Source organism: Leptosomus discolor, chromosome 3 (assembly GCF_034619465.1).
Source record: "Leptosomus discolor isolate bLepDis1 chromosome 3, bLepDis1.hap2, whole genome shotgun sequence".
Classification (NCBI taxonomy): Eukaryota; Metazoa; Chordata; class Aves; order Leptosomiformes; family Leptosomidae; genus Leptosomus; species Leptosomus discolor.
The window spans coordinates 17,555,140-17,577,695 of record NC_141393.1 but is presented as its reverse complement, the minus strand read 5'-3'; the positions used below and the strand labels follow the sequence as shown (position 1 = coordinate 17,577,695).

The following is a 22,556-nucleotide window of genomic DNA, read 5'->3' as shown; positions in this document are numbered from 1 at the left end:
AAAAACAACAACAACAACAAAACCAAAAACAAACAAGGCCCAAACAATCATGCAACTATGACAACTTAAATTGATGAAGAGTCTCATCTACAAAAAACAGTGAATAACATCAGTTAAGATGTGGAGAGCCCTTTGTAGCAATGCCATGCTCAGCAGGTCAAACACTTGGTTTAACAGCGGGGATCGCTGCATACCTAGTATGTACATCAACTTAATCTTTTTTCAGAGGGTTCACAATTTTTCCCATGAAGAGTATGTTGTTGTGCATAGTTATGACCATTATGAAGGGTCTGTTGAATGTAATGGTAACTGGAACGGACATAGGCACTATTTCCATGCCTGTGGCAGCTGCTGCTTCAGTGCCAGTCTCATCCACCTTTACCACAGCCTTATGAATGGCCTGTGAAGAAACAGACATGTTACTAGTCAAGGAGGTACAAAACTAGTCACCTAAATAATAACTTGAGCTAAAAGTGCCTGAAGAAGTTATTGCTGAGAAACAAGCATCAGAAGGACAGGTGTGAGTCCACTGCACAAAGACAGCAAAGTTGGAAAATAAATCAGCAAGAGCTACACACAGCATGGCTTCCCTAGCCCCAGAGAGGAAAAGTTCATCCCCAGTGGACACGTCCCTGCAAATGAAAACATTCGCTTTGTTTCTTCTCTTGTTTCCTGCTCCCACTTATGCAGATATGTGGGTCAGACTAAAGGTTAAGAGAGCAAGATATCATTTAACTGTCTGTTAAAAGTTCATCTACTTGAAGAATTAACATGCAGATTAGCACAGTGAATGGCATCCTGAAATTATGTTTCCTGTGTTCCTTAGTGTCTTGGAAAAAATGGGAACAAAGGAGAAGGGCCAGAAATGGAGGGCTGGGGCAGCGAACCATCTAAGTTTCACCTTGCAAAATCAACATTCACAGACCCTAATTCACTAACTTCCAGCTGAGGTCATGCAGGAAGCTGTTTTGTTCATATTAGACAATGAAATTTGCACTGATTGTCAGCTTTAAACTCTAGGTTTATTGAAGTATGACTTATCTGTATCTTTTACCTGGTCCTGGCACTAATGAGAGCCATTGCTTATAGGCTTGAGGTCAAATATTTTCCATAACTGCATTTTCCTTTCCCTTAAACAGTTCCAAAGCAAGTGTTTTTCCTCCCCGCTCCATAAAACACCAGCAGTGATACATCTTACAGCTCCCTACTTGCCCACAGGCTGGCTAAAGAGGGCAGATATAAACAGAAGCAGCAATGTAATGACTGTAGCAACATGCTTCAGGAGGGTACCAAGCTGCGGATAGATGATGATTTGTCATTGTTTTATAAGGTTTTCCCATGCAGATCAAAAAGGCCTCCTCAATTAAAAAATAACAGACTTGCAACCTGCTCCAACTCAATTGCACTGACAGCACAAGTACCATGGGCAAAATATTCCATATGCCAACAGCTGCCTTTTCATGTGAAACAAAGACTCTTTACATGAGTTTTGCATTATGAATAGTTGTACAGAAAATGATGTAAGGATCAGTAACCATGGGCCCATAAAACAAAAAGCAGTATGACTTACCTGGGAGATTCTGTGCTGGGGCTGCCCAGTGATCCCAGACAGGTCAGCCTTATCAGTGAATAAATCCATAATGCCCATTTTATATAATATATCTTTTAGGTTATAAGTCCCATAAAGACTGAATTTCGGAAGATACAAATTTGCTGAGCTGCCAGAAAAGAAGTGCAAGAATATGGTGAAACTCGTGATCAGATATCGCAGTATAACACAGACTCCCAAAAGACAAACTTGTTTTGCTTTCTCCCCGAAGATATTTTGCTTGCAGGTTCTCTCTAGCCTACATGGGAGATGTATAGTGACATTAATTTGGGGAGAAGAAAAGAAGGTTTATAACGATGTTGGAAGGATGGTTGAGAGGATGGGGTTGTAGGCTGCTGGCTTACAGTCTGCAGTAAGCCAACACATGAACCATGAGATTGGCCCAGTAATCATTCGGCACAACATTTTCAGTATGGTACAGCTAACATTTTCAGAAGGTAGTGATACTTTGTGCATTCTGCTGGAAGCACATGCATCATGCCCCATTACTGAGGATACAGAGGATTCACCTTGTGAAAAAGGTGAGTGTCTCAGGCTGGGCACAAAAATTCCAACACATCCAAGTTCACTTGTTATTTTTGGAAAAAAAAAAAAAAAATTTTTGGCCTTCTGTGTTTATCATATAAATCAAGACAGAGAAAACAAAAAGATATACCAAAGGAGCGGGGCAATATGTGGTAGTGATTGTATGGATGACAAAGTAAAAAAAAAAAATCACGTTGACAGAATATAATTAGTCAATAGATAATTCTTTTTCTATGTCAAGTCCAATGTCTGATTTATTAAATTTTTTTGAAAGTGACTAGTTTTCTACTTCCCATAAATTAATCAAAGCTCCATATTTCTGATTCATTTCTTCCTTGCTCTTTCAGTAAGGATCTAATAATCCTTATGTTGCTAAAAACAACATTTACAGCCAGAAGCAGCATAATGAAACAAAGGTTAGTAATAATGCTGGCGGCAGGTACTGTTTTCTGGGGAGAAACCAAGACAACTGTCCAGGGTTCCAGGTCAGACAGATGTGGAGCACTTAATGAAGCTGGCCAAAGGGCAAGTCATCTGGCGGACAAGTGGGAAGGAAAGGGCCCATGCCTGCATCTAATGCCAAGTCTGGCTGGTACCCAAAAATGAGAGTGCTAGTGAATTGATAACAGGTTGCTGATCTCTTACTTCTGCCTAATTTCTGACTGTACTGATTGCTGTCTCAAGTGAGGATGCAACTATCATTGAATCATCTGTCTTGCTATTACATAAAGACACTCATTCACAAGCCCCCACTTGCTTTCAACATGCAAGAAAGGGAAAGCCGTGGGCACACAGCAACAATGCTGCCAGGCAGGAAGCACTGGGATACACTTTCCAGAAAAGAAAGTGATGTTTTCTCCACTGTTCAGTCATTAAATAGATCTCAGCTACCTGTGCTGGCAGTACCTTGGCACTATCCCCTTTCAGCAGCCAATAGTAATGAAAAATGTTGCTCACAATGCTTCTGCAACTTGTGTCAGCATCAGTTTGCAGACAGAGAAACATGGACAAGCATAGCTTGCCCTCAGTCCTTAAATCATGCCACATCCTACATTAAATCCATTTAGTAAGACCTCCCAGAGGCTCCAAATAATAGCAAAGGCAATCAGTTTCTTTGAAAACTAGAGGGAAAAGGGGGAGTTTGTGTCATTATATTGCAGGAGAGAAATGTCACGATGAAAAATGGAGAGCTGTATGAAGCAAGCTTGTCTTTGACAGTGATGTCTTTTTATATTATAACATATACATCTCCCATTCATGGCTTTTAGGTAATTATTCCAGTTTGGGGAGCAGGGGGAGGACAGAGAGAGAAAATACAAATCCCCCCAATTGTATTTAGTGTCTTTCTTGATGATTTTAAAGGTAATTGTGTTTCTTTGACAAAAATCGTTCAAAACCATCTTGATTTACCATCTTATTTGTCCTATAGTGAGTTTAGTCACAAACCACATAGCTGCTCCCAGAAGTTTCAAAACTGTGAAGGTGCACAGAGAATTACATACTTTTTTCTGTCTTTTTTTAAACGAAAAAAACCCAAACAGATTCTTTTGATAAGATTTAACAGTGAATCAGAGTTAAGAGCGTAACACTGGTTTTGGTTTTCTGTAACAGGATAGCATTTTTGTCTTGAGAACTGATAATCTAAAATACGATTTTCAAATGACTATGTGTGGTCTCTAACATGACACATCAGATTCATGAATGAACACAGGAGCTCGATTCTGTAAACATGTTGTGCTTATGCTGGTAAATGTATTTTGTCCCATGAAAGGCTGCTAGTAGACATGATACTAAATGGAAGGAGTCTAAAGTTGTTTTTAGAAAGCATATAACCTTTCTGCTTTCTAGTCTCAAAGTTACCTTGAAGCAAGTGCAACTTATTCCAATTTTGCCTTCCTAAGTAGTAAGAGAGCCCAAATATAGTGACTCTGCAATGTGCCAGCTGCTCTATACTCTCATTATTGAGATTTGTCCTCACAATTGTCAAAAGAAAGCTGTTATTTCAGCATTGAATGTGCAAGTATTTGTAACAGTAATAGGCAGAAAGGAAGCAAGATACAAGAAAAAAGGCTGAAGAAAAGTGGTAAGAATTTACTTATAAATAGGAGAAGGCAGAAGGCCTCCTCCAAAAAAGTGAGAAGAGGTCTTAAGACAGAAAACTGGGAGCCATGGAGAGTTGAAGATGGGAAACAAATGTGGAAATGGCAAAAGTCCTAAAGCTGTGAAGTTTTGCACTTTGTGCAGTACTAAATGTGAAAACACAGGGACACCAGAGAGCCAGATTTCAACTTTGGTCAGTGTGAATTCTTCTGTAGATTAAAACAGAACTAAGAATAGTATCCTGATTCTGTGTCATAGCCCAGCAGATTCAAACGAATGTGTCTCCTTGCCTGCCATCTGAACCAAGAACTGCAGCATTTTACCTTTTTGAGACTAATGTCCTCCATCTTGATATACGTTCACAAGACAATCTTTTCTCCAGTTTCCTCATTCTTCCTTGATCAGGTAGAATAAAAAATGCTGAAGCACCTCCTTTGTAATCCATTTGCACCACGGTGGAAGACAGCTGTTCATCATAGCCATGCTTGAACAGGCCCATTCCATACATCATCGGGACTTCAACAGCCTTGTTCCCATCCACAAAGAATTTGTTCTTTTTAGTGTATTTTGGATCAAAAGGTTTTTCCCATTCAGCTTGAAATATAAGAGACAGAGTTACAGGATTTTTTGAGGACATGAAACCATAGGACATATCACCATAGGACATATTCATAGATGACAGAAACTGGTACAGCTGGATCAGCTTCAAAGACAAACCAGTTTGCAGTGACCACTTGATCTTACTGAATACTCAGAATAATTCAATAGCAACACAAAATACATAGAGTGCGATGTAAAAAACTCCCTCAAATCTTACAGCAGGCTGCAGTATCCTTCATTTAGATGAGATACCAAGTGTTCTAGTGTGCATTTTTCCTCCATGACAACAGTTTTAAACCCTCATATGATGCAGCCTTTAAACAAGACCTCAGAAGAACAAAGATTCTCTGCTTTCCTTATTCCCACACCAAAATAGACTTCTGAAGGGTGACATGAGGGATGGATTCTCCAGAGAAAAGAAGGGATTCGGGTTACCTACAGAAAGAAGGGTTTTATATGCTACTTTAGTTGATGACCAATAAAGTCATGAAGAAATTAATTCTACCAGACTGCTGGGTTAAAAAACAAAACAAAACAACAACAAAAACCTTTTATACTGTCACACTCACAATATTGAATTTCCAAAAGCTCCTTGCTTTGTCATAGTGAAACGAACTATCTACATTGAAACTCTGAAAGATTCTTATCCACAGCAGAGAGGAATTTCAAAGCCAAATTCCAGCTAATCACCTCATCCATTTCAGAGGCTGAGCAGATTAAAAAAAAAAAAAGGGGGGGGGGGGGGAAGCTGGAGGTGGGGGCAGATGGAGTGTTTTGGTTCTTGTTTTTTGGGTTTATTTTTAAAGAAAGAGGTGTTGCTCTGCAGTAAATTTTTCCTTCTAGAACAATAATTTTTTGTCAGATTTAGTGGGCACGTAGAGTCACAATGCTAAGTAAAATAAGTGTCATCAAGAAACCCATGAAACAAGATGCAAACCCTTTTGATTTATGATTAGTGGGCAGCTTGTTACAAATTAATTCATTGTCATCTGCTGTTTCTAGCATCTGTGAAACAAACATAAACAGCACTTATTTAATATTGGAAAGCGTGAAATGAGACTTAGTGCATATCTTGAGCTCTGAAAATATAAATTGACCACTGCCAATACTCTGAAGATGGGAAAAGTTGCTACTTTTATGTTTCTTCGTTAACAGTGACTTCTTCTATCATCAGATATCTAACAGGCAGGACTTGTGCCTTGATATGCTTAAGAAAAAAAATAAGAGCAGAATGAATCACAAAAGCATGAATGACACAAGTCCTGAAACACTCAAACGTTTATCTAGAGCTCAACTCAGGGAAAACACCCACTGATTTCAGAAAGTGCTTTGATTAAAAACTGAGTAGGATGTTAGGATTTATCACACAGATTAGACAGAGATCATATTCACTGATCCTTCCCTCCTGTTTCAGAGAAACTCTTATTCCTATACTCTCCTTTCTCTTAGGAAGCCACCTTCTAGACATGACATCTTTCTCAGATGATTTACAGTGTTCAAGTGGAAAAAAAGAACCTTGAAGTTTGATACTTTGTGGTGACCAGAGCAGCTAGGGCATGATAAGTGACGGCTGTACTGTAGTGGAATAGCATGCCACTGTCCAAGAACCAGAAAAATATTAGCAGATTTTGTCCTTAGGGAAGGACTTCTGCAGTATGTTACACCACTAAAAAAGGGGAGGAGCGTTGCCAGTACTGTGCAGGGAAGGTTGTAATGCACAGAGAGTGGACAAGAACCTAGAAGTATAGACTGGTTTTAGAGGTACCTGAGCTTTAGAGCTTTTAATCCCAGCCTCTAGATCAATTAGCATTAACTGAAGAGCTAAAACCAAATCTGCACCATTTTTGGAGGAGCAGGGAAATCATTTCAGTAATAAGAATGAACATCTAATTTTAAACAAAACTTATTTTTAGAAGATGTAAGTTATCTATAATATAAAATTATCTTTAATACAAGGTTTCTCAGGCTTTTGTCCCCATTGTGCTACCAAATTTATTGCTCCTTCTTCAAACACCTTTCAGTGAAAGACAAATCAGCATCTTTTTTGTGTTTTGCAAGACGTGCCTGATGCTAAATAAAAGCCTATCTTGAAAACGTTATTTGAGGCAAAAAAGTATGTGTTCAAAAGAGTTAAAAAACATCAGTCATCTGTATTCCAAACAGCTCCATTCAGCTGTGGCCAAATCTTCAGAGATTAACACAAGGAACAGAGACACAGATAAAAAGCAAAACAAAATAAAAATATGGTTTTGGATTACTTTTGGGGGAAGCCTCATATTGGGGAGGAGAGTGGAAGTATCCAGGTTAACAGTTTTCTTTTAAATCTTTTTAAAAGCATTTCTTTTAAAATAATAGCATTTGTAATATGGCATCTCTGTTTCAATTAAAATGCCTAATGATATTTTTATCAAAGAAATTACAGAATGTTATTTTTCTAAGTACAATTGCTTTGTTTTCAGAATACGATAAAATGAGTAAGAGAGAGAAGTTTTGAAAGAAGATGCAATATCTGTTATTAGACCACTGATTGAGCCTTACAGCCTTGCTCCTCTTCTCATTAGATCAGCAGTCTGGAAAGCTCTAGGAAGATCTGTAGACTGTATCTAAGCAGATTGTACAAGTTAATTAAGAAAAACAAGCTTATTGTCATCAGGCTTGTATTTGATACTGATGGGTCCATCTCTTCACTGGAAAACATTAGAATCTGCAATTTAAAAAAAAAAAGGTTGAAAACCTATGCCTCTAGATTCACCAGGACTACAGCCATACTATCAGCAAAGGCATAGTTAGTAAACAAAAAAAAAAAAGAACAAGTGTGAAATTAAAGCTACTGTTGCGTGTTTATCTTTGGATATATGAACATACTCAGTAACAGCAAAACTATTGATTAAACATATTTTCTCTTAGGCAAGATGTTAATTTTTACTTTAATGGTAACTTTGAATTTAACTCTGAACTTGCTAAACAAAAAAACGGCTGAAGTGGATTTCAAATTGATTCCTAGCCAACAAAGCATTTAAGAAAGTGCTTAAATCCCACTGGATTGTATAGGACTAGGTGCTTTACTGAATAGAGATGCCTTCCTCAAGGATATTTCACTTTATCTTCAGCAGGAAAGAAATATATATATTAAAAGATAAAGGAAAAATTGCCACAAGTTTTGCTAGGAATTATCATCAGTGTCAAGCAGAACATAACTTCCAATAGCTTTATTTATAATTAAATGTAACTAAAAGTGAGGACCAAATGGAAAACAAGATATGAGTCCATCTGCAAAACCATATTGCAAAAAAAATGTAATGAAATCCAAGACTGACCTGAGGAAACAATGTATAAAGTAAGAGAATATGATATGTATATCTTACCGTTAAAATAAATATAGCTAATTAGGAGAATTTCAGTAAGTGGATCAAGGTTATTTATGAGGTCCTTGATTTTCCCGTGGGTTCTTTCTGCTACGTATTCGTTGATCTTTATCTGGGCTTGATCAGCCCTCTTGAAGTTCATTGGATAAGCTTCTCCTTCATAGAAGTTTCTGAGATTACTTAAAAATTTATCTTGTGGCTTCAGTTGTTCAAGAACAAACAGGACATTTCCCATATTCAGCTGTAACCCCTCATTCTTTCTGTTTACCATTTGCATGAGTTGACGATAACCTTCATGTATTTCATTTTCAGAAATATCACGTGGATTAAAGCTAAGGACCCTAAGAATCTGTGTCAGAGTGTCTGATCTGGCACCCAGAGTCAGCATTGCAAAGGCAGTAGAGATGCTCAAAGGAGAGAAGAAAATATTCCCGCTGTTTTCACGAGAAGAAATCTCTTTGTAGAAACAACATGCAAACCGACAAACACTGTTCCCTACAGTCTGCTGTAGCATGTTTTGGTTTTCTTGGCCTCTTTGATTTTGGTTTCTTAGACCTTGGTGATTAGGCTGATAGCAATAACTGTTGGAATGAATCCCAAAAATTAAAACACACAGGAAAAACAACATCTTCATGATTTATAATGCTGTAAAAGAAGAAAAGAAAAATGACATTTCGCTTACAAATCCTTTTACCTTGTGCTTAGCAATAAGTCAATCCCTTCACTGTACAGAGCTGGCTTGGTACCAGCGATTCCAAGCCATTTGAATTCAGGGATACCAGCTTTCTATTTCAAGGAAGCAGACTCTGGAAAATTACTTAATCTACTGGAGAAGTTATGAAAGAATAAAAATTAAAGTCAAAGAGGGATGAAGTAATACCAAAGACGCCCTCATTAAGGTTAGGCTACAATTCCTTTGAAACTGTTTTGTTTCCAGTGTTCTGTTTTTAATGTGACTTTAAGTGACAGAAAGCTCTAAGTCAAAAGTACAGGTCTATAGAGCAGAAAGCAAGGGAGTCAGTCAAGGCTCGTCAGTTAAATTTAGCAAGATGAAAAATCAAAGCAGAAGAAAAGCACAATATTCCTCCATTGTGAGAATTCAAATATTATACATTGTTTAATTGTCTGCCTGTAAATATATAGGCAGACACCAGAGAGAAAGTAAATGCACTTGTTAATGAGGAAGTGACGAACATTTACAGTGATTCCATAAAGCTTGAACAACGAGCACACTTTAAAAAAAAATCTTCCACATAACTAACAAAAGGGAGAAATAAGCTTTGAGCAATTAAGACATTATCAAGATCCTGAAAATACAGTGTTTCTTATTAAGAAAGGGAAAATGTGTATGTACACGGAACAGCAGATGGAAACAAGGCTGCCTGCTGCATGCAAAGGTACATCCACTGCAGTGACTGAATTAAATCACCTACAAATAAAAAAAAATTAATTAGAGGATACTCTAGAACAATCATGGTGTTTATCATCAGAAAGATAGCAAAGGGTGATTTTGGCAGAGAAGGCTGCAACAGTGAAATATGAAGATGAATAAGTGTGTTCTAGAGGAACAAAGATACTGAAAGATACCAATAGAACAGGAAAGCCTTTTCCAGAGCAGCATGGAAACCATCCATTCCACATCTGTGGCAATACTTTTAACTCTAGAATCTAATACTGTACCACACTTGGTTTGACAACTTTTGTCAACAGACAGAGGGAAGTAAGGATGTGGAATATCTGCAAATCCAGAACGTCCTCCTATGGTATCTTAGATTCTTAGACAGTTCTTTTATATAGTGAAGTACTCTCTACTTTATTATAAAATGTAAGGATTTTCAAAGGGGAAAAATATCTCAGATTTCTGACTTGCAATGAGAAATGTTATTCAGACTCTCATGCCTTGTAAAATCATTGATTCCTTATCAGCTCCCACTGTGACCCTGCATTTGTGTTCTCCGATTTCCAGTGTCTTGGTTCTCCAAGAATTTAGAACGCTGATCTCTGCTTTAATAACATATGTTATAAATACTCCCTAGTTCATACACTTTGAATATCATGTTTATAGCAATACTACTATCTCTAAGAAAGGCCTGAGCCTCATGACAAACCACTTTCAGACAGTTCACTTTCATATTTAGAACACACTTAAATTTGAGCTCTTTGATTTATTTGTGACTTGCTGCACCATCACTCTGATTCTAATTCTTTTAGCCTTTATCTCTGTCCACAGTTTCTTTTTTACTAAACTCTCTAGAAGCTTTAGCGAGCAGTCCTTAAATCTCCACTTCCATTTCATTTCATGCCTATATTTGTTATTATCATTTACTTCATTTAACTGTCTGAAAGATTTATAGATGTAGTTTTCCTACAGAGAGTTATGCTATACAAACATTACTATCTCACAGATAACTTATCCTTTTTTTATTGTTTAAAAAACCAAAACTGTAATAAAACGATACAAAAATCTTTACATAGCAACTTAAATATGAACACGGTAATTTCTCAATTGATTATTCAGAAACTGTGGTTCTGCAAATAACATTTGACAATTTTTCCACAGAAAAAAACCCACATTACTTACAGCACAGTCAAAAGGGTCCTGTTGTATTCACCAGGTCTTCACAGGTCCTTGCTCAGTTGTTTATGCTGCTGAACACAAAGCAGGGTATCCTCTAGTAAAGGTTAAGATCATCTAAGGGCTGTGACTCACACATTATAATTTTAGAGATTAGGTAGTGCAAACAATGTTGAAACTAGTTTTACTGGACACCTAACTTTGCTGAATATATGTTTCACACGTGACTTTTTATTATTCATTACTATCTGATTGCCCTGGTTAGATTCAAACCAATTTTCCTTAAACTGAACCTACTGTTTCTTAATATCAAACATTCATACACATCTTAGTTGCCCAAATCTACCATTTTGTGAACGAGAGAGCCATCAGAAGCACTAACTACAGAGAAATATCTTGGACATAATTTCCAGTGACTATAGCATTACTGCCACTAAGGTAGGAGGACAAGGCTTGACACACTGAGACAATCTGAATTTTTGTGACCTAGCCTGCTTGTCTCCTACATATCCATTGGGCTTAACTGTCTCCAGGTGAAGCCCCTGATGATTCTAATAGTTGCAAGGCTTAAAACAGTTTTGCTACATTAGCAAACGCTGCCATAAATATGCCTATCCACTCCCACATGGGGAATCCGCTGGCAGCAAGAGCTGTGATAGGGACTCCTGGGCCACTTGCATGGCCCTGCGCCCAGGGAAGAAGGAATGCGGCTGGGATGCCATTGCATGCAGGCGATCCCAGTTACAAGTATGGCCTGGGGACAGGGGGTGGAAGCCTAGGAACTTGGATGTTAAATAGAGCAAGTCTTTAGAACAGCTTACTATCTTGTGATCTGGGATGTGGGGACTGGACCTCTCTGACTGTGTGCCAAGTTCAGCTGGTCAGATCAGATAGCCTGCTATCCTGCACTCAGCTCTGCTCACTACAATAAACTCCAGCTACTGCCGGAGCAAGCTGGTGGGTGCAGAATGACAGAAGCATAGAATGGAACTCTGGAGACAGTGTAGTCCAACCCCTTGCTCAAAGCAAGGTCAGCTACAGCGAGTTGCTCAGGACAGTGTCCAGTCAGGTTTTGTTTCATTCTCCAGCATTGGAGACTCCACAATCTCTCAGAGAAGCTTGTTTCAGTGTTTGACGACACTGACACTAAAACAGGTTTTCTCTACATCTAAATGGAATTTCTTGGTTTTGATTTGTGCTCATTGCCCCTTGTCCTGTCAGTGTATGCCACTGGGAAGTTATTTCTTTCTTTACTCCTCCCATCAAAAATCAGGTATCTGTACACGTTGCTAAGAACCCCACAGGCCTTTTCTTCTCAGGGCTAGACAGTTCCAGCTCTCTCAGCCTTTCCTCATACGTTAGATGCTACAGTCTGTCAATCACCTTTGTGGCACTTTACTCTAGTCACCTATGTCCTTCTTGCATTGGGGAGCCCAGCACTGGATGCAGCACTCCAGGTGCGTACACCAGGGATGAGTAGAGAGAAAGGATCACTTGCCTTGACCTGCTGGCAATGCTCATAATGCAGCTCAAGATGGTGTTGGCTGGGTTTCCTGCAAGAGCTTGCTGCTGGCTCATGGTCAATTTGATGTCCACCAGAAGCTCCAGACCCCCAAATACATCATCTCGTGTCTTCATTTCTAAACTAGGATATAATTTTCTCTCATTTTCCCTTCAAAATGCAAGCATTTTAAGGGAAGAACCAAACCTTACTATACAGAAAACAGATAGAGTGCTGATCTCAAGCACTCCATCTAAGCACAATAGAAATACTAGCCACAACAGTATCTCAACAACATTTTCTGGCAGGCAAAGATGCAACCAGTGAAAGTTGTTAATGATTATGACCTATCAAGCAACTCAACAGATTGCAAAAAAGCCTTCTTAAATAAACTGCTTATAAACTAAATCTTGAGAAATAGAAGGCTTTGAGACAGTATACTGGACTCACACACTATGTGTTCTTCATGCAGAGCACTTGTCTGAAAAAGTACTTGAGATACTATTTTCACCACTGCTTGTATAAATAAGAGCCAAGAATCTCACTTAGAGCTAACTTTTAATAATGGGCTGCAGTTTTCATGGTATATAAAAACTGATTTCTGATGAAGGAAGGAAGGAAGCCCAATTAAATACAGACGCCATGCTAATGACAAGGTGATGGATGAATGACTAAGCTAGATTTGAACACACCTAGACCGCACCTCAGGACACTTGCAGGAGAAAGCTGGCTACTGAACATGGAAAAGCCTGCCCTGTGATTGGAAAGAAAGCAGAGAAAATCAATACAGGATCAGTTTATATGAATAATGTGAATCTCTGGACCCTAGTATTAAAGAAAGTCCAAACTTGTCTTTTATGTCTTTCCATGAGAAGAAAGAAGGTAAAGGAAAAGGTAACAGCTCCTGACTCAGCTGCACAATTTCTGTATTTGATGAAAAAGCTTCAACAACTGTAAACAATCATTTATATCACAACTATAAGCAGAATACTGATTTACAAAGAATCCAGCCACTTTTCAGTTTTGAAGACTGGGATATTCTAGAGTAATGTTGCCCGTGTTGAAGATATGATATGGATAGTGAAAAGGAAAGTCCCTCATCTACACTCAGGACTTTTCTAAATGTTCTCATGGCTCTTAACACAGCTTGCACTGAATTGTTCTTATGTGCTCAAGCCCCCACTGTCAAAATCTAATGTAAATACATCCGCTTTGAGCGAAGAGGTTGAAAGAAGTTTGTTTATGCAAGGTTCCTCTCTCTGCTATATCCAGTAACCACTGGTGGCGTGAGTACGGAATTCTACTGCATAAACAAGGCCCCAGAGCATCTCCTTAGCCTGTGCTAAACCACAGATACCAGGTGTGTATATATCTTCAAAGAGATGGAAGAACCTCTTAATTTGTTGTCCCATTGAAACTAAAGCAGTTCTTCATAACCATAATTAAAAAGGGAGGCAACAGGGACTGGAAAACAGATTTATATTAAGTTGTACTTTTCTGGACCTGGCAGTACTTTCTCCTGAAATTATAATAGAGGAGAGTGTACAGCCTGTGTAACCTGTAAGGTGTGATCCATCTGACTGAGGACAGCTGTTTCCCTACAATAACAAAAATAAGGCCTTTTATAAATGGTTCACATCTTGAAGAATTTCTCAAAAATTGTTGCTCAGTAGGTAGAGCACTGTTAGAGATGACCTACAGAGATAGAAAGCACTCCAAAACGTCTTTGTTTAGTTATGGGACTTTTCACAATCCCTTTAGTCACAGGATTTCCTAACAATAAATCCAGCACACTACACAACAAACAGGTTGAAGAATTCATCAAACTATCAATGATTGGGATAGCTTGGAGTGGGCTGTCATCTCCAGAAAGCATACAGCTATACGGTCCCAAAACTATCTGAAGCATTTCTCCACCTGGGAGCATCACACTGACAGCAACATTAGAGCTAGAGTCTCACCAGCATACAGTGTTTGAGTCCAATAGAACAGATTTGCTTATACTAAGATCCCTTAAAAAAAATATAGGGAGACAAAACCCAACAACTGACAAACAAATACCACCACACCCCCTTCAATGTCTCATTTTTATTTCCAAAGATCTTTCTCAATGTCTCAATCCTCTTTCTCATCAGTCAATGGAACAGAAAGCAGCCCACACATCCTATGTCCCCAGCATCCCGGTAAATGATTCCTTTAACTTTTAATGTCTTCCTTCTCCAGAGCACCTAGATTCAGAGTTGCACTTTGCCTACATTCAGTCTTCAGGGACCTGTGCTAGTCACAAGCAAGTAAACACACATTACTCTTTAACACTTCCTGGATACACTTCGTGATACCTTACCTATCACTGCAAATGCGTGACTGTATGTAAAGACACGCAACTCTCTTGTAACACCACTACATGTTTTTCTTGAATTAGGTCACTATTCTCAAACTCAGCAGTGTTTTGTCAGAAAGGAGAACACCTTTCAGGAAAAGGGCAGAAGTGGCTGTGGCTTGGCAGCTCTTCTCCCTCTTGCCCAGCTCCCCACCTCTGTTTCACTGGAGAGGGGGTAGGGAAGGATCCTAGCCAACTTGTCTTGACATCCCTTCTTCTGTAGAGCATTCAACAGAGCCATGCAGTATCCCTGAGTCCTCTCTCCTCTTTCGGTTGTTCTTGCTTTCCTAGCCAGAAGAAAGGGTGCCAGGAAAGGAGGCAGGAAGAGTAAGGAAGAAATGTTAAACAGGCCTACTCTGTACAACACCTCTCCTGTTGAGTCAGAGACTAGATCTCACTCCCTCACACACAGCCCTCCCCTGAAATTCAGTATCCTTCCAGCCCTCTGTTCTTGTGCTCCTTTAAACCCCCCACCCAGTACCACAACCCCTCCAAGCACCAGCACCATTTCAGTCACCACCTCCTCAAACAACTCACCTCCACGTCCACAAGTCCAGCTCCACTGATACCTTTTGCCCTCACCTCCAACACCTCCTTTATCCTCAATGTTACACAAAGGGGAGAGGGAGAGGTGAGGACACAAAGTAGGTAGCAGCTGAAGAACCATCACACAGAAGAACTGGTATTAGTTTACCGCTTATGGTGTCTCCTCAAAGCCAGGGAATTGTTTCTCCCATGAAATTATCTCCCTTCCTCCTCAGCACGTCCTTCAGTTAAATATGACTGTTCTGCTACAAAAGAAAAATCCTTTTCTTCTTTCTCTTCGCAAGCAGTCTGTGGATCACTGTCCCACACTTTATATTTTTTGCAATTCTAATGGCTAGTCCTTGCAAATTTTCTTTGATCTGAGTTTGGTGACATTTTACAGCTTTTAAGTTTCTGTCTGCTAAGAAAATCTGCATAATACTGTTTTCCTCTTAGTTTCAACAATCTCATTGTCCCAAAACACGAATGCCTTGATAGCAGATGCCAAGGGTAGTGGCTTTCTACTGTCAGTCATTATCACCAGCTGCTGATATTTTAATTAAACAAGGAAGCAAAAACACTACAGAGAAGAAAAGCTCCTATATTCAAAATGACACTCACAGCTGATCAGAAAGAGAAAATTCTCAATATTAAATTGATAAACCATACATATACAACCAGTCCAAGAATATCTTGATTCCTTTTTCTTACTTCCTTTCTCCAGGTTTTATTTCCCTTATGAATGGCTTTCTCAAAATAAACAAAACTAAAGAATTTTGTGTCCTGCACAAATAGTCAGACTAGTGGTAATCCCAAATTATAGTACGCTTCCATGACACTAGAAACATGTACCTGAAAAAAAAGAGTGTTTATTCAGGCACCAGACGCTAGCATATTTTTCATCAATAAATCTCAAGGTGCTTCATATCATCAAAGAAACATCAACAGCTGTTTTGTAGAGAACATGCAGACACCAGCTTGCTCTATCAGCACAAACAACAGAAAACAGAGAAGAGGTTTATATATATATACACTCCTGAATGGAGTTCAATACATAGAAAAGCTCAGAGAGAGACTTCTGAATAAACTGAGAATTAGCCCTAGGTAGCAGTTCCGATGTTGCCCTAAGGGAAGTTGTGTGGTACACAATTAATCTTGTGGACAGTACCTGACATGCTTTGTCTCAGACATTCCAGAGTACCACCAAATGGGAACTCCAATCAGAAGGACACACCTTATATCAGAGTGCCACGCTGCATGCCTCCACTGCTTCTGACATCTAACCTAGCTCATCTAGGGCTCCCTTAAATATCTCTCCAAACAGCTGATTTGCACAGAGTAGATATACTCTGGCAAGTGAGCAAATCTGGCAAGACTAGCTTGTCATGCCTCCTGTGACAACCAGCCCAAGGCAATACAGATGTTACAATATGAAAAAAGAAGCAAAAATGTAATTGATTATACAACTTTGGAAGAATTTACAAGCCACAGCAGTTGTATAGCATAGTAAGGTCCTTATCCTTTCTGACTACTAATTCAAAGCAATTTCTCATAGCAGCTCTAGACAATATTGCACCAACACATGAATTACTGATAACTAGAAAACAGAGAGGTCATCGCTCATTGTAAATTGGATCCTAGTGCATAGACCTATGTGATGATTAAAACTCTGAAACTGCAACTAAAGAAAAACTTTGGGTAGTGGAAATCACACAAGTGAAATTCGAAGTTTGCAGCAACAAGCTGATGCACACTGAGGAAATGTGTAAATTAGAGATATGGATAAATAAATGGAGGGAAAATGAGTGTACTCCTTCCTGAAAGCAGGGTCTGTAAAAATATATTGTACCCTTGCTGTCTGTCTCAAGGCAATGAACTCACTGGAAAGAGAAATGAGACAAAACAACTGAGAAAACACTTGAGCAGGTGTCCTTGAGCAAAGCACTCCCTGGAATGCAGGTTAGATCTGAGAGGTGACCTCTCAATGGCACATGCTTTGAACTTAAATAAACATACTTCTGAACAGTTTACATGTCATACTTCAGCAAGAAGCAACCTTTTCCCGTCTGGAAAGATCCATGTGAAGATTTATTCACACTGGTTGGAAAAATAATAGGTTTTGGTTTTTTTTTTACTCCTGTGAAATAGCCTTAGGGTGAAATATTACAGCTGCACACGTGGTTGTTCTACTGGTCCATTGCACCAACCCGTTGTTCAGGAAATACGCTATTTCCAGTTGCACTATGGCAACAATTTACAGTTGTATTTGGAAGGCTCAACTCCATTATCTCAACTCTGACCTCTGACAAGCTGAAAAGTTAAATTCTGATCTAGACTTTGGACTGTTTAGCAACAAGCAAACAAAAGAGCAAAATGGGATCTGTCACGTGCAGATATTTAATTTAGCAGAAAACAGACAATCTGATTGCCTTTAATGTCTTTAAGCTACGGCCAGGAAACTGTAGGCCTACACAACATTAAAGAAATTAAATTGCTTATTTGGGATGCTGGGTGCAACCATCACTTCATGATCATGATGAAAATCACACTTATAAAAGAAATTAATGATCACAATGACCACCAGTTCAATAGTCTATGGAGATCATAATTTAAGGACAGATATATATGCTGAGGATTAAGCAACACCTCCAAATTCTGAAAGACAGAAAGACACAGGTCATAGGATTTACTGCTCTTCCTGAAAAGGCTTCTGTTAGGCAATGTTGACAATCGCCCAAAGAAAATGATCTCTAGGAGAATAAACAATGGGAACCAATAGTATTGATATTGGAAGATAGAGCTACAGGTCCAAAAGGCAAAGGACCTAACAGATATACTGAACTTGGTTAGTCAGGGCAATCAAGAAATTGGTTCTGGGTGACTGGAACTGTTTGCAACATCATTGCATGGTTTATTTCTCTATAAAATTACATAAATTTATAAAATAAATTTATCTATCTATAAAATCATTATTTATGATGGTTTAACTCAGCGGTCACAGAAAATGTGGGATGTATCACTGAAGAAGCAGTGTGAGTTACAACTGTGACAGAAAATGGAAAGGGAATTGCCTTCATTACAATTGACATGTAACACACACTAGATGATGTATGCTCCAAATGATTCAGCTCAACTGTTCCACAAATGTTTTTTTTTTTTTTGGCAGTGAACTATGAAAATCTTCAAAAGCTAAAAATGCCTTTAAACCTGTTTGGAAGCAGAGAGATTAAACTGCATCAACACTGGCCGTGGGAAAGCTGGTTGACTTAGGATGTTCTGTAGAGACATGATGGCGGATCAGCTGCACAGCACAGCTGCTGTGCTACCCACTGCACTGCTGGAAGGAGGATTCAGTACCCTTACTCTGGGCATACTCATTGCTCCACGAACAACATGCCCCTTTTCAGATCCTGCATGCATAAGCACCACCTCATCATGCTGGACACCTTTCTCTGTCACCTCCTCTATCTGCTAAGCATGTGTCTGAGCAGCCCAGCAAGTGATGTCTCTGGTGGAGTGTCATTTGAGTCAAACCCTCTCTCCACAGAAAAGACTAAGACATGTGGATACCAGAAATGTGAATTTGCTAGGAAACATTCCAAAGCATCACAAGGTGAGAGGCATACCTTCTAGAGAAAGAAAACAAAAAGAAAATCAAATTTTTTTTCCTCAGGCCATAACAAGACCAAAACCTCCCACAGATACTTGTGCCTTCTACCTCTTCAATCAATGTACAAGCCAGTCATTAAAGAGTATATACATTATAGATTTATGTGTGTATGTATTTTAAAAGTTGCTTAATAATGGGCTGTGGCATGAAAGGAAAGAAAAAGGCAACAGTTGCTCAAGAGCTGTTAAGTGAAGAGACACTATGCAACAGCTTCTAAAGCAGAAGAACCTTTGGCAACTGCAGGACAGAAAAAATATAAAAGAACTCACATTTTGGACTCATCTGGTGGTGGCTGCTGCTTCCCGGAGAGGGCCTCAGGACCCCTCCTCCATGATTTTGGCAGGGTCTGGATCAGGTCCCTACTGCAGCACCTGCTGTGCTCCACCAGCCTTTCAGACTGTCTTCAGGGTGGACTGCAGACTCACAAATGGTTCACATGATGGCACAATGATGTTGAGACTTTACATTTTGCCTCAGCTGTTCACAGGCTGAGTCAATCTCAAGACATTAACTCTGAAATCCTGCAAGTTTGCAGCAGCCTATTTCTGTTGCTGCTTTTTCAAGGCTTTTCAAGAGAATCAAGTTTCAATCTCTTGGAGCTTCCTTCGTATATCACAAGGTTTGTTAACAATTTTGCCCATTGTAATAGTTTCCTGAAGCTATGGGAATTACAACGGGTTACTGCAAGATAAGCAAGGCTGAGAGTTTGTAGGTGCCAAATACTCTCTGCTGAGTCCCTGTAAGTATGCTCAAATCCTGCAGTAAAAATGTACTAATCTACTTTTCTTTCATGTAGGAGCAGGTTATCTTTCATTTACTGCAGGGTAACAGTGATCACTCAGGCAAATATACATAGGGCAGTTTCCAACAAGGCAGCTCTCATACTCCAGTGCAACAATACAACAGAGAAAAAAAGCAGACAGCAGCTCCCACTTCTGTTGTGAGATCATTTCCAGGATTACTGGCTTAGTTTTCACCAGCTCCTAGAGACAACGGGCTGTATATTACACATAAAAACGTATGGCAGTGTTATTTTTCACTTCAAGTATGGTTAGTTTAATTTCTGAGTAACTCTGAGCATTAAAAGACACGTTTTATTCTTCACTCTTGCAAACTTTAAGGTACTTGTCTGATGGGTTTGGAAGCTTAATGGGATTCCCTTCATAGCTCTTCTAAAAATACCATTCCAATTTTCGCACTTTTCTAAAAGAAAACCTGTGCTTGCCAAAATACACTTTCTCCAGATAGAGCAACCATTGTCAGTAGTCTCTGCAGTTTGGCTCTACATGGTAAACATTGATGGGAAGGCATGCAGTGATATTTTCAGAAAGACCATAATGTTTTCAGAGCCCATGTCGCATTTTCAAAAGTAATGAAGTTCTAGTGAGTCAGATTTTCAAAGAAATTTAACATACAAAGAAATTTGAGTTTTCATCAGCACATATGCAGGCTTGTAACCAATTTGAGCACTTTAGAAGCAAAGCACAGTTATTCTTATGTGCACGAACATTTTAAGAAATCCATTCCTTGAAAGCTACATTTCCAATGCTTTAAAGAATTGGATCTCAAATATTAAAATATTTTATTGGTATTTTGCTATACCTTTCAGAAGTAAAGCATAATAAAGAAATAAAAAGAGGAAGGAAATCTGAAACTACAAATACAATTCTAGTAATTAGATACCCACAGAGCATAGGGTTTAATAATTAAGACATAGATACATATTTCAGCACTAACAACTAAGTATGGATTTAATTGGATTTCTTTTACTATGTTACATAATTTCAGGTCTCCTGCTTGATGAACCAAACAGCATGGGCAAGTGGTATAAACACATTTTAAGTGAAAATGAAGTGGAACCACTGAAGAGGTCAGAGGCAGTGATTAGAGTGAATAACAGAAAAATAAGGAAGAAGTTAGAAGAAGGGGAGACAAAGAGAATACAAGGGGCTTCTGAAAACAAGGTTAAATATGTTAGCCACACTTCAATCAGTTTTTATCTATAAAAACTAGCATCAAACTATTCATAGGCCTATTATTTTCTTTCAAAAAAATCCAATGTAGAACTCTGTAAAAGGAGATAATAAAAGATTACTCTCTGCTTTAGAGGCAGAAGTCCCTCCAAATCTCTTATTAACATATGAAATATAATATTAACTGCGTTCTTTGTCCTCCTGCAATAACTGAAAAAATCAGTATCTCTAATTTATGTGTAGAAAAACATTCCAGTAAAAAGTCAACATAAAATTCTGTTTGGCTAAAAATCTCTTCCCAAAATACTCCTAGTGACATTTCACCCTACAAAGGAGTTTCACAATAGCATATACACTACAGTACACACAAACACAAATACACTTTGCCTCTTACTAAGATGATACTGAGCACTGGATTGCAATTAATATTCTTCTAAGCTTCCTTTCTGTTTGTATACAACCTTTTGCTGTGGCAAATGTATACCACACAAACAAGTTGCTAAGAGATAACACATATTGTGAAATTACAGTACATTAGCAGCAACTACTTGGATGCCCATGTAATCTTACCCCCATCGAGCATAATGTAGTTTGTAGCTCCACAGATGGGTGGCAAAGGCCTTACATGTACCATAAAGAGAAGCCATTGGGTGGAGTAGGTAACACACTGTAAATCCACACCCCAACTTGCCTCATAGTAATTTGTCCATGCAGGTATTCCTCGGGTTGCCTGGAGATGGATATTCTTTCCATCTTCAAAGAAAACAAGGAAACTGTACCTGATGAAAGACAAAATTAAATGTTTACAGAAAGTGCAATATACTTCACTGTTGCAAATAACTGAGAAGTTAGAAGCCATATGTGAAAATTATCTCCAAGCAGTGAGTTATTTGAAACAAAATATTATCTATGCTCAAACTTGGTACAAGCCTGCATATATGACAGTGAAAATTCAAATTTCTTTTTATGTTAAATTCCTTTGAAAATCTGACTCCACAGAACTTCATTACTTTTGAAAATGGGACATAGGCTCTGAAAACAATATATAATCTGAAGAGTTGAGATGTGCAAGGACCATGGTACTAACCACTCCAAAAATGAAACAAAGTTATACCCTGAATGATCTAGCACTACTCTCTGTAGTAAACTCAGTTTATGATTCTGGAATTCTGTTAACTGGGCAAAATATATAATTTTTCATTTTTCTTTTACTTATATGCATATATTGCACATAAATGAGCCAAAGACAAAACACTGAGAGGGTATTTTGTATTTGCTTGGGATTTGGGGCTTTGTTATTGTTTTTTACTAAACATCATGGATCTAAGAAAGGCTCTATTTTTCAAATGTGGCTGTGTTTTTAAGTGAAACATTACAGAATCAACACTGTCATGCATAAAAAGGAGTATGTTTGTCAGTATATATGTTCATTTATCTGTACTAAACTCACTTTGCAGTTGAACTGCAGACCTGTTTTGTTGACACAAGTTTTACTCAGTTGATAATTAGTTGTAAAGGCATCACTTTCTTCCCATTAAAGATCAAAATCCTGTGGTCAGCCTTTTGACAATGCGTAGCTCCTCTTTAGACAGTTTTTACGCTGGAGACAGCAACAGCCTCAGCTAAATAAGTGTTGCAGGAATCATCTTAAATTTTAAAAGATATTTTTAGGTAGAAAAGAGAGTAGAATCACCAAGTAGAAACCCAAATGGTTTTGAGATGATGTCTTACTA

General features: G+C 38.5%; 1 protein-coding gene across 1 annotated transcript; it reads right to left on the bottom strand.

Annotated features, from left to right (window-relative positions):
• Window positions 1–211: 211 nt before the first annotated feature.
• LOC147415800 (alpha-1-antiproteinase F-like) lies at window positions 212–8,833 on the bottom strand. The gene is made up of 4 exons (XM_086463375.1): window positions 8,200–8,833; window positions 4,558–4,828; window positions 1,571–1,718; window positions 212–400 (listed from the first exon to the last, which is right to left on the bottom strand). The coding sequence occupies exons 1-4, from the start codon at window positions 8,831–8,833 to the stop codon at window positions 212–214; spliced, it is 1,242 nt and encodes a 413-aa protein (XP_086319501.1).
• Between the last annotated feature and the right edge of the window lie 13,723 nt (window positions 8,834–22,556).

Bases quoted from the DNA above. Each gene is read 5' to 3' on its own strand.
- LOC147415800 (XM_086463375.1), bottom strand. From the start codon at position 8,833: ATGAAGATGTTGTTTTTCCTGTGTGTTTTAATTTTTGGGATTCATTCC. The intron at 4,829-8,199 runs GTAAGATATACA...TTATATTTCAAG, and splicing joins TAGCTATATTTATTTTAACG to CTGAATGGGAAAAACCTTTT. The intron at 401-1,570 runs GTAAGTCATACT...GTTTCTTCACAG, and splicing joins CCCAGCACAGAATCTCCCAG to GCCATTCATAAGGCTGTGGT.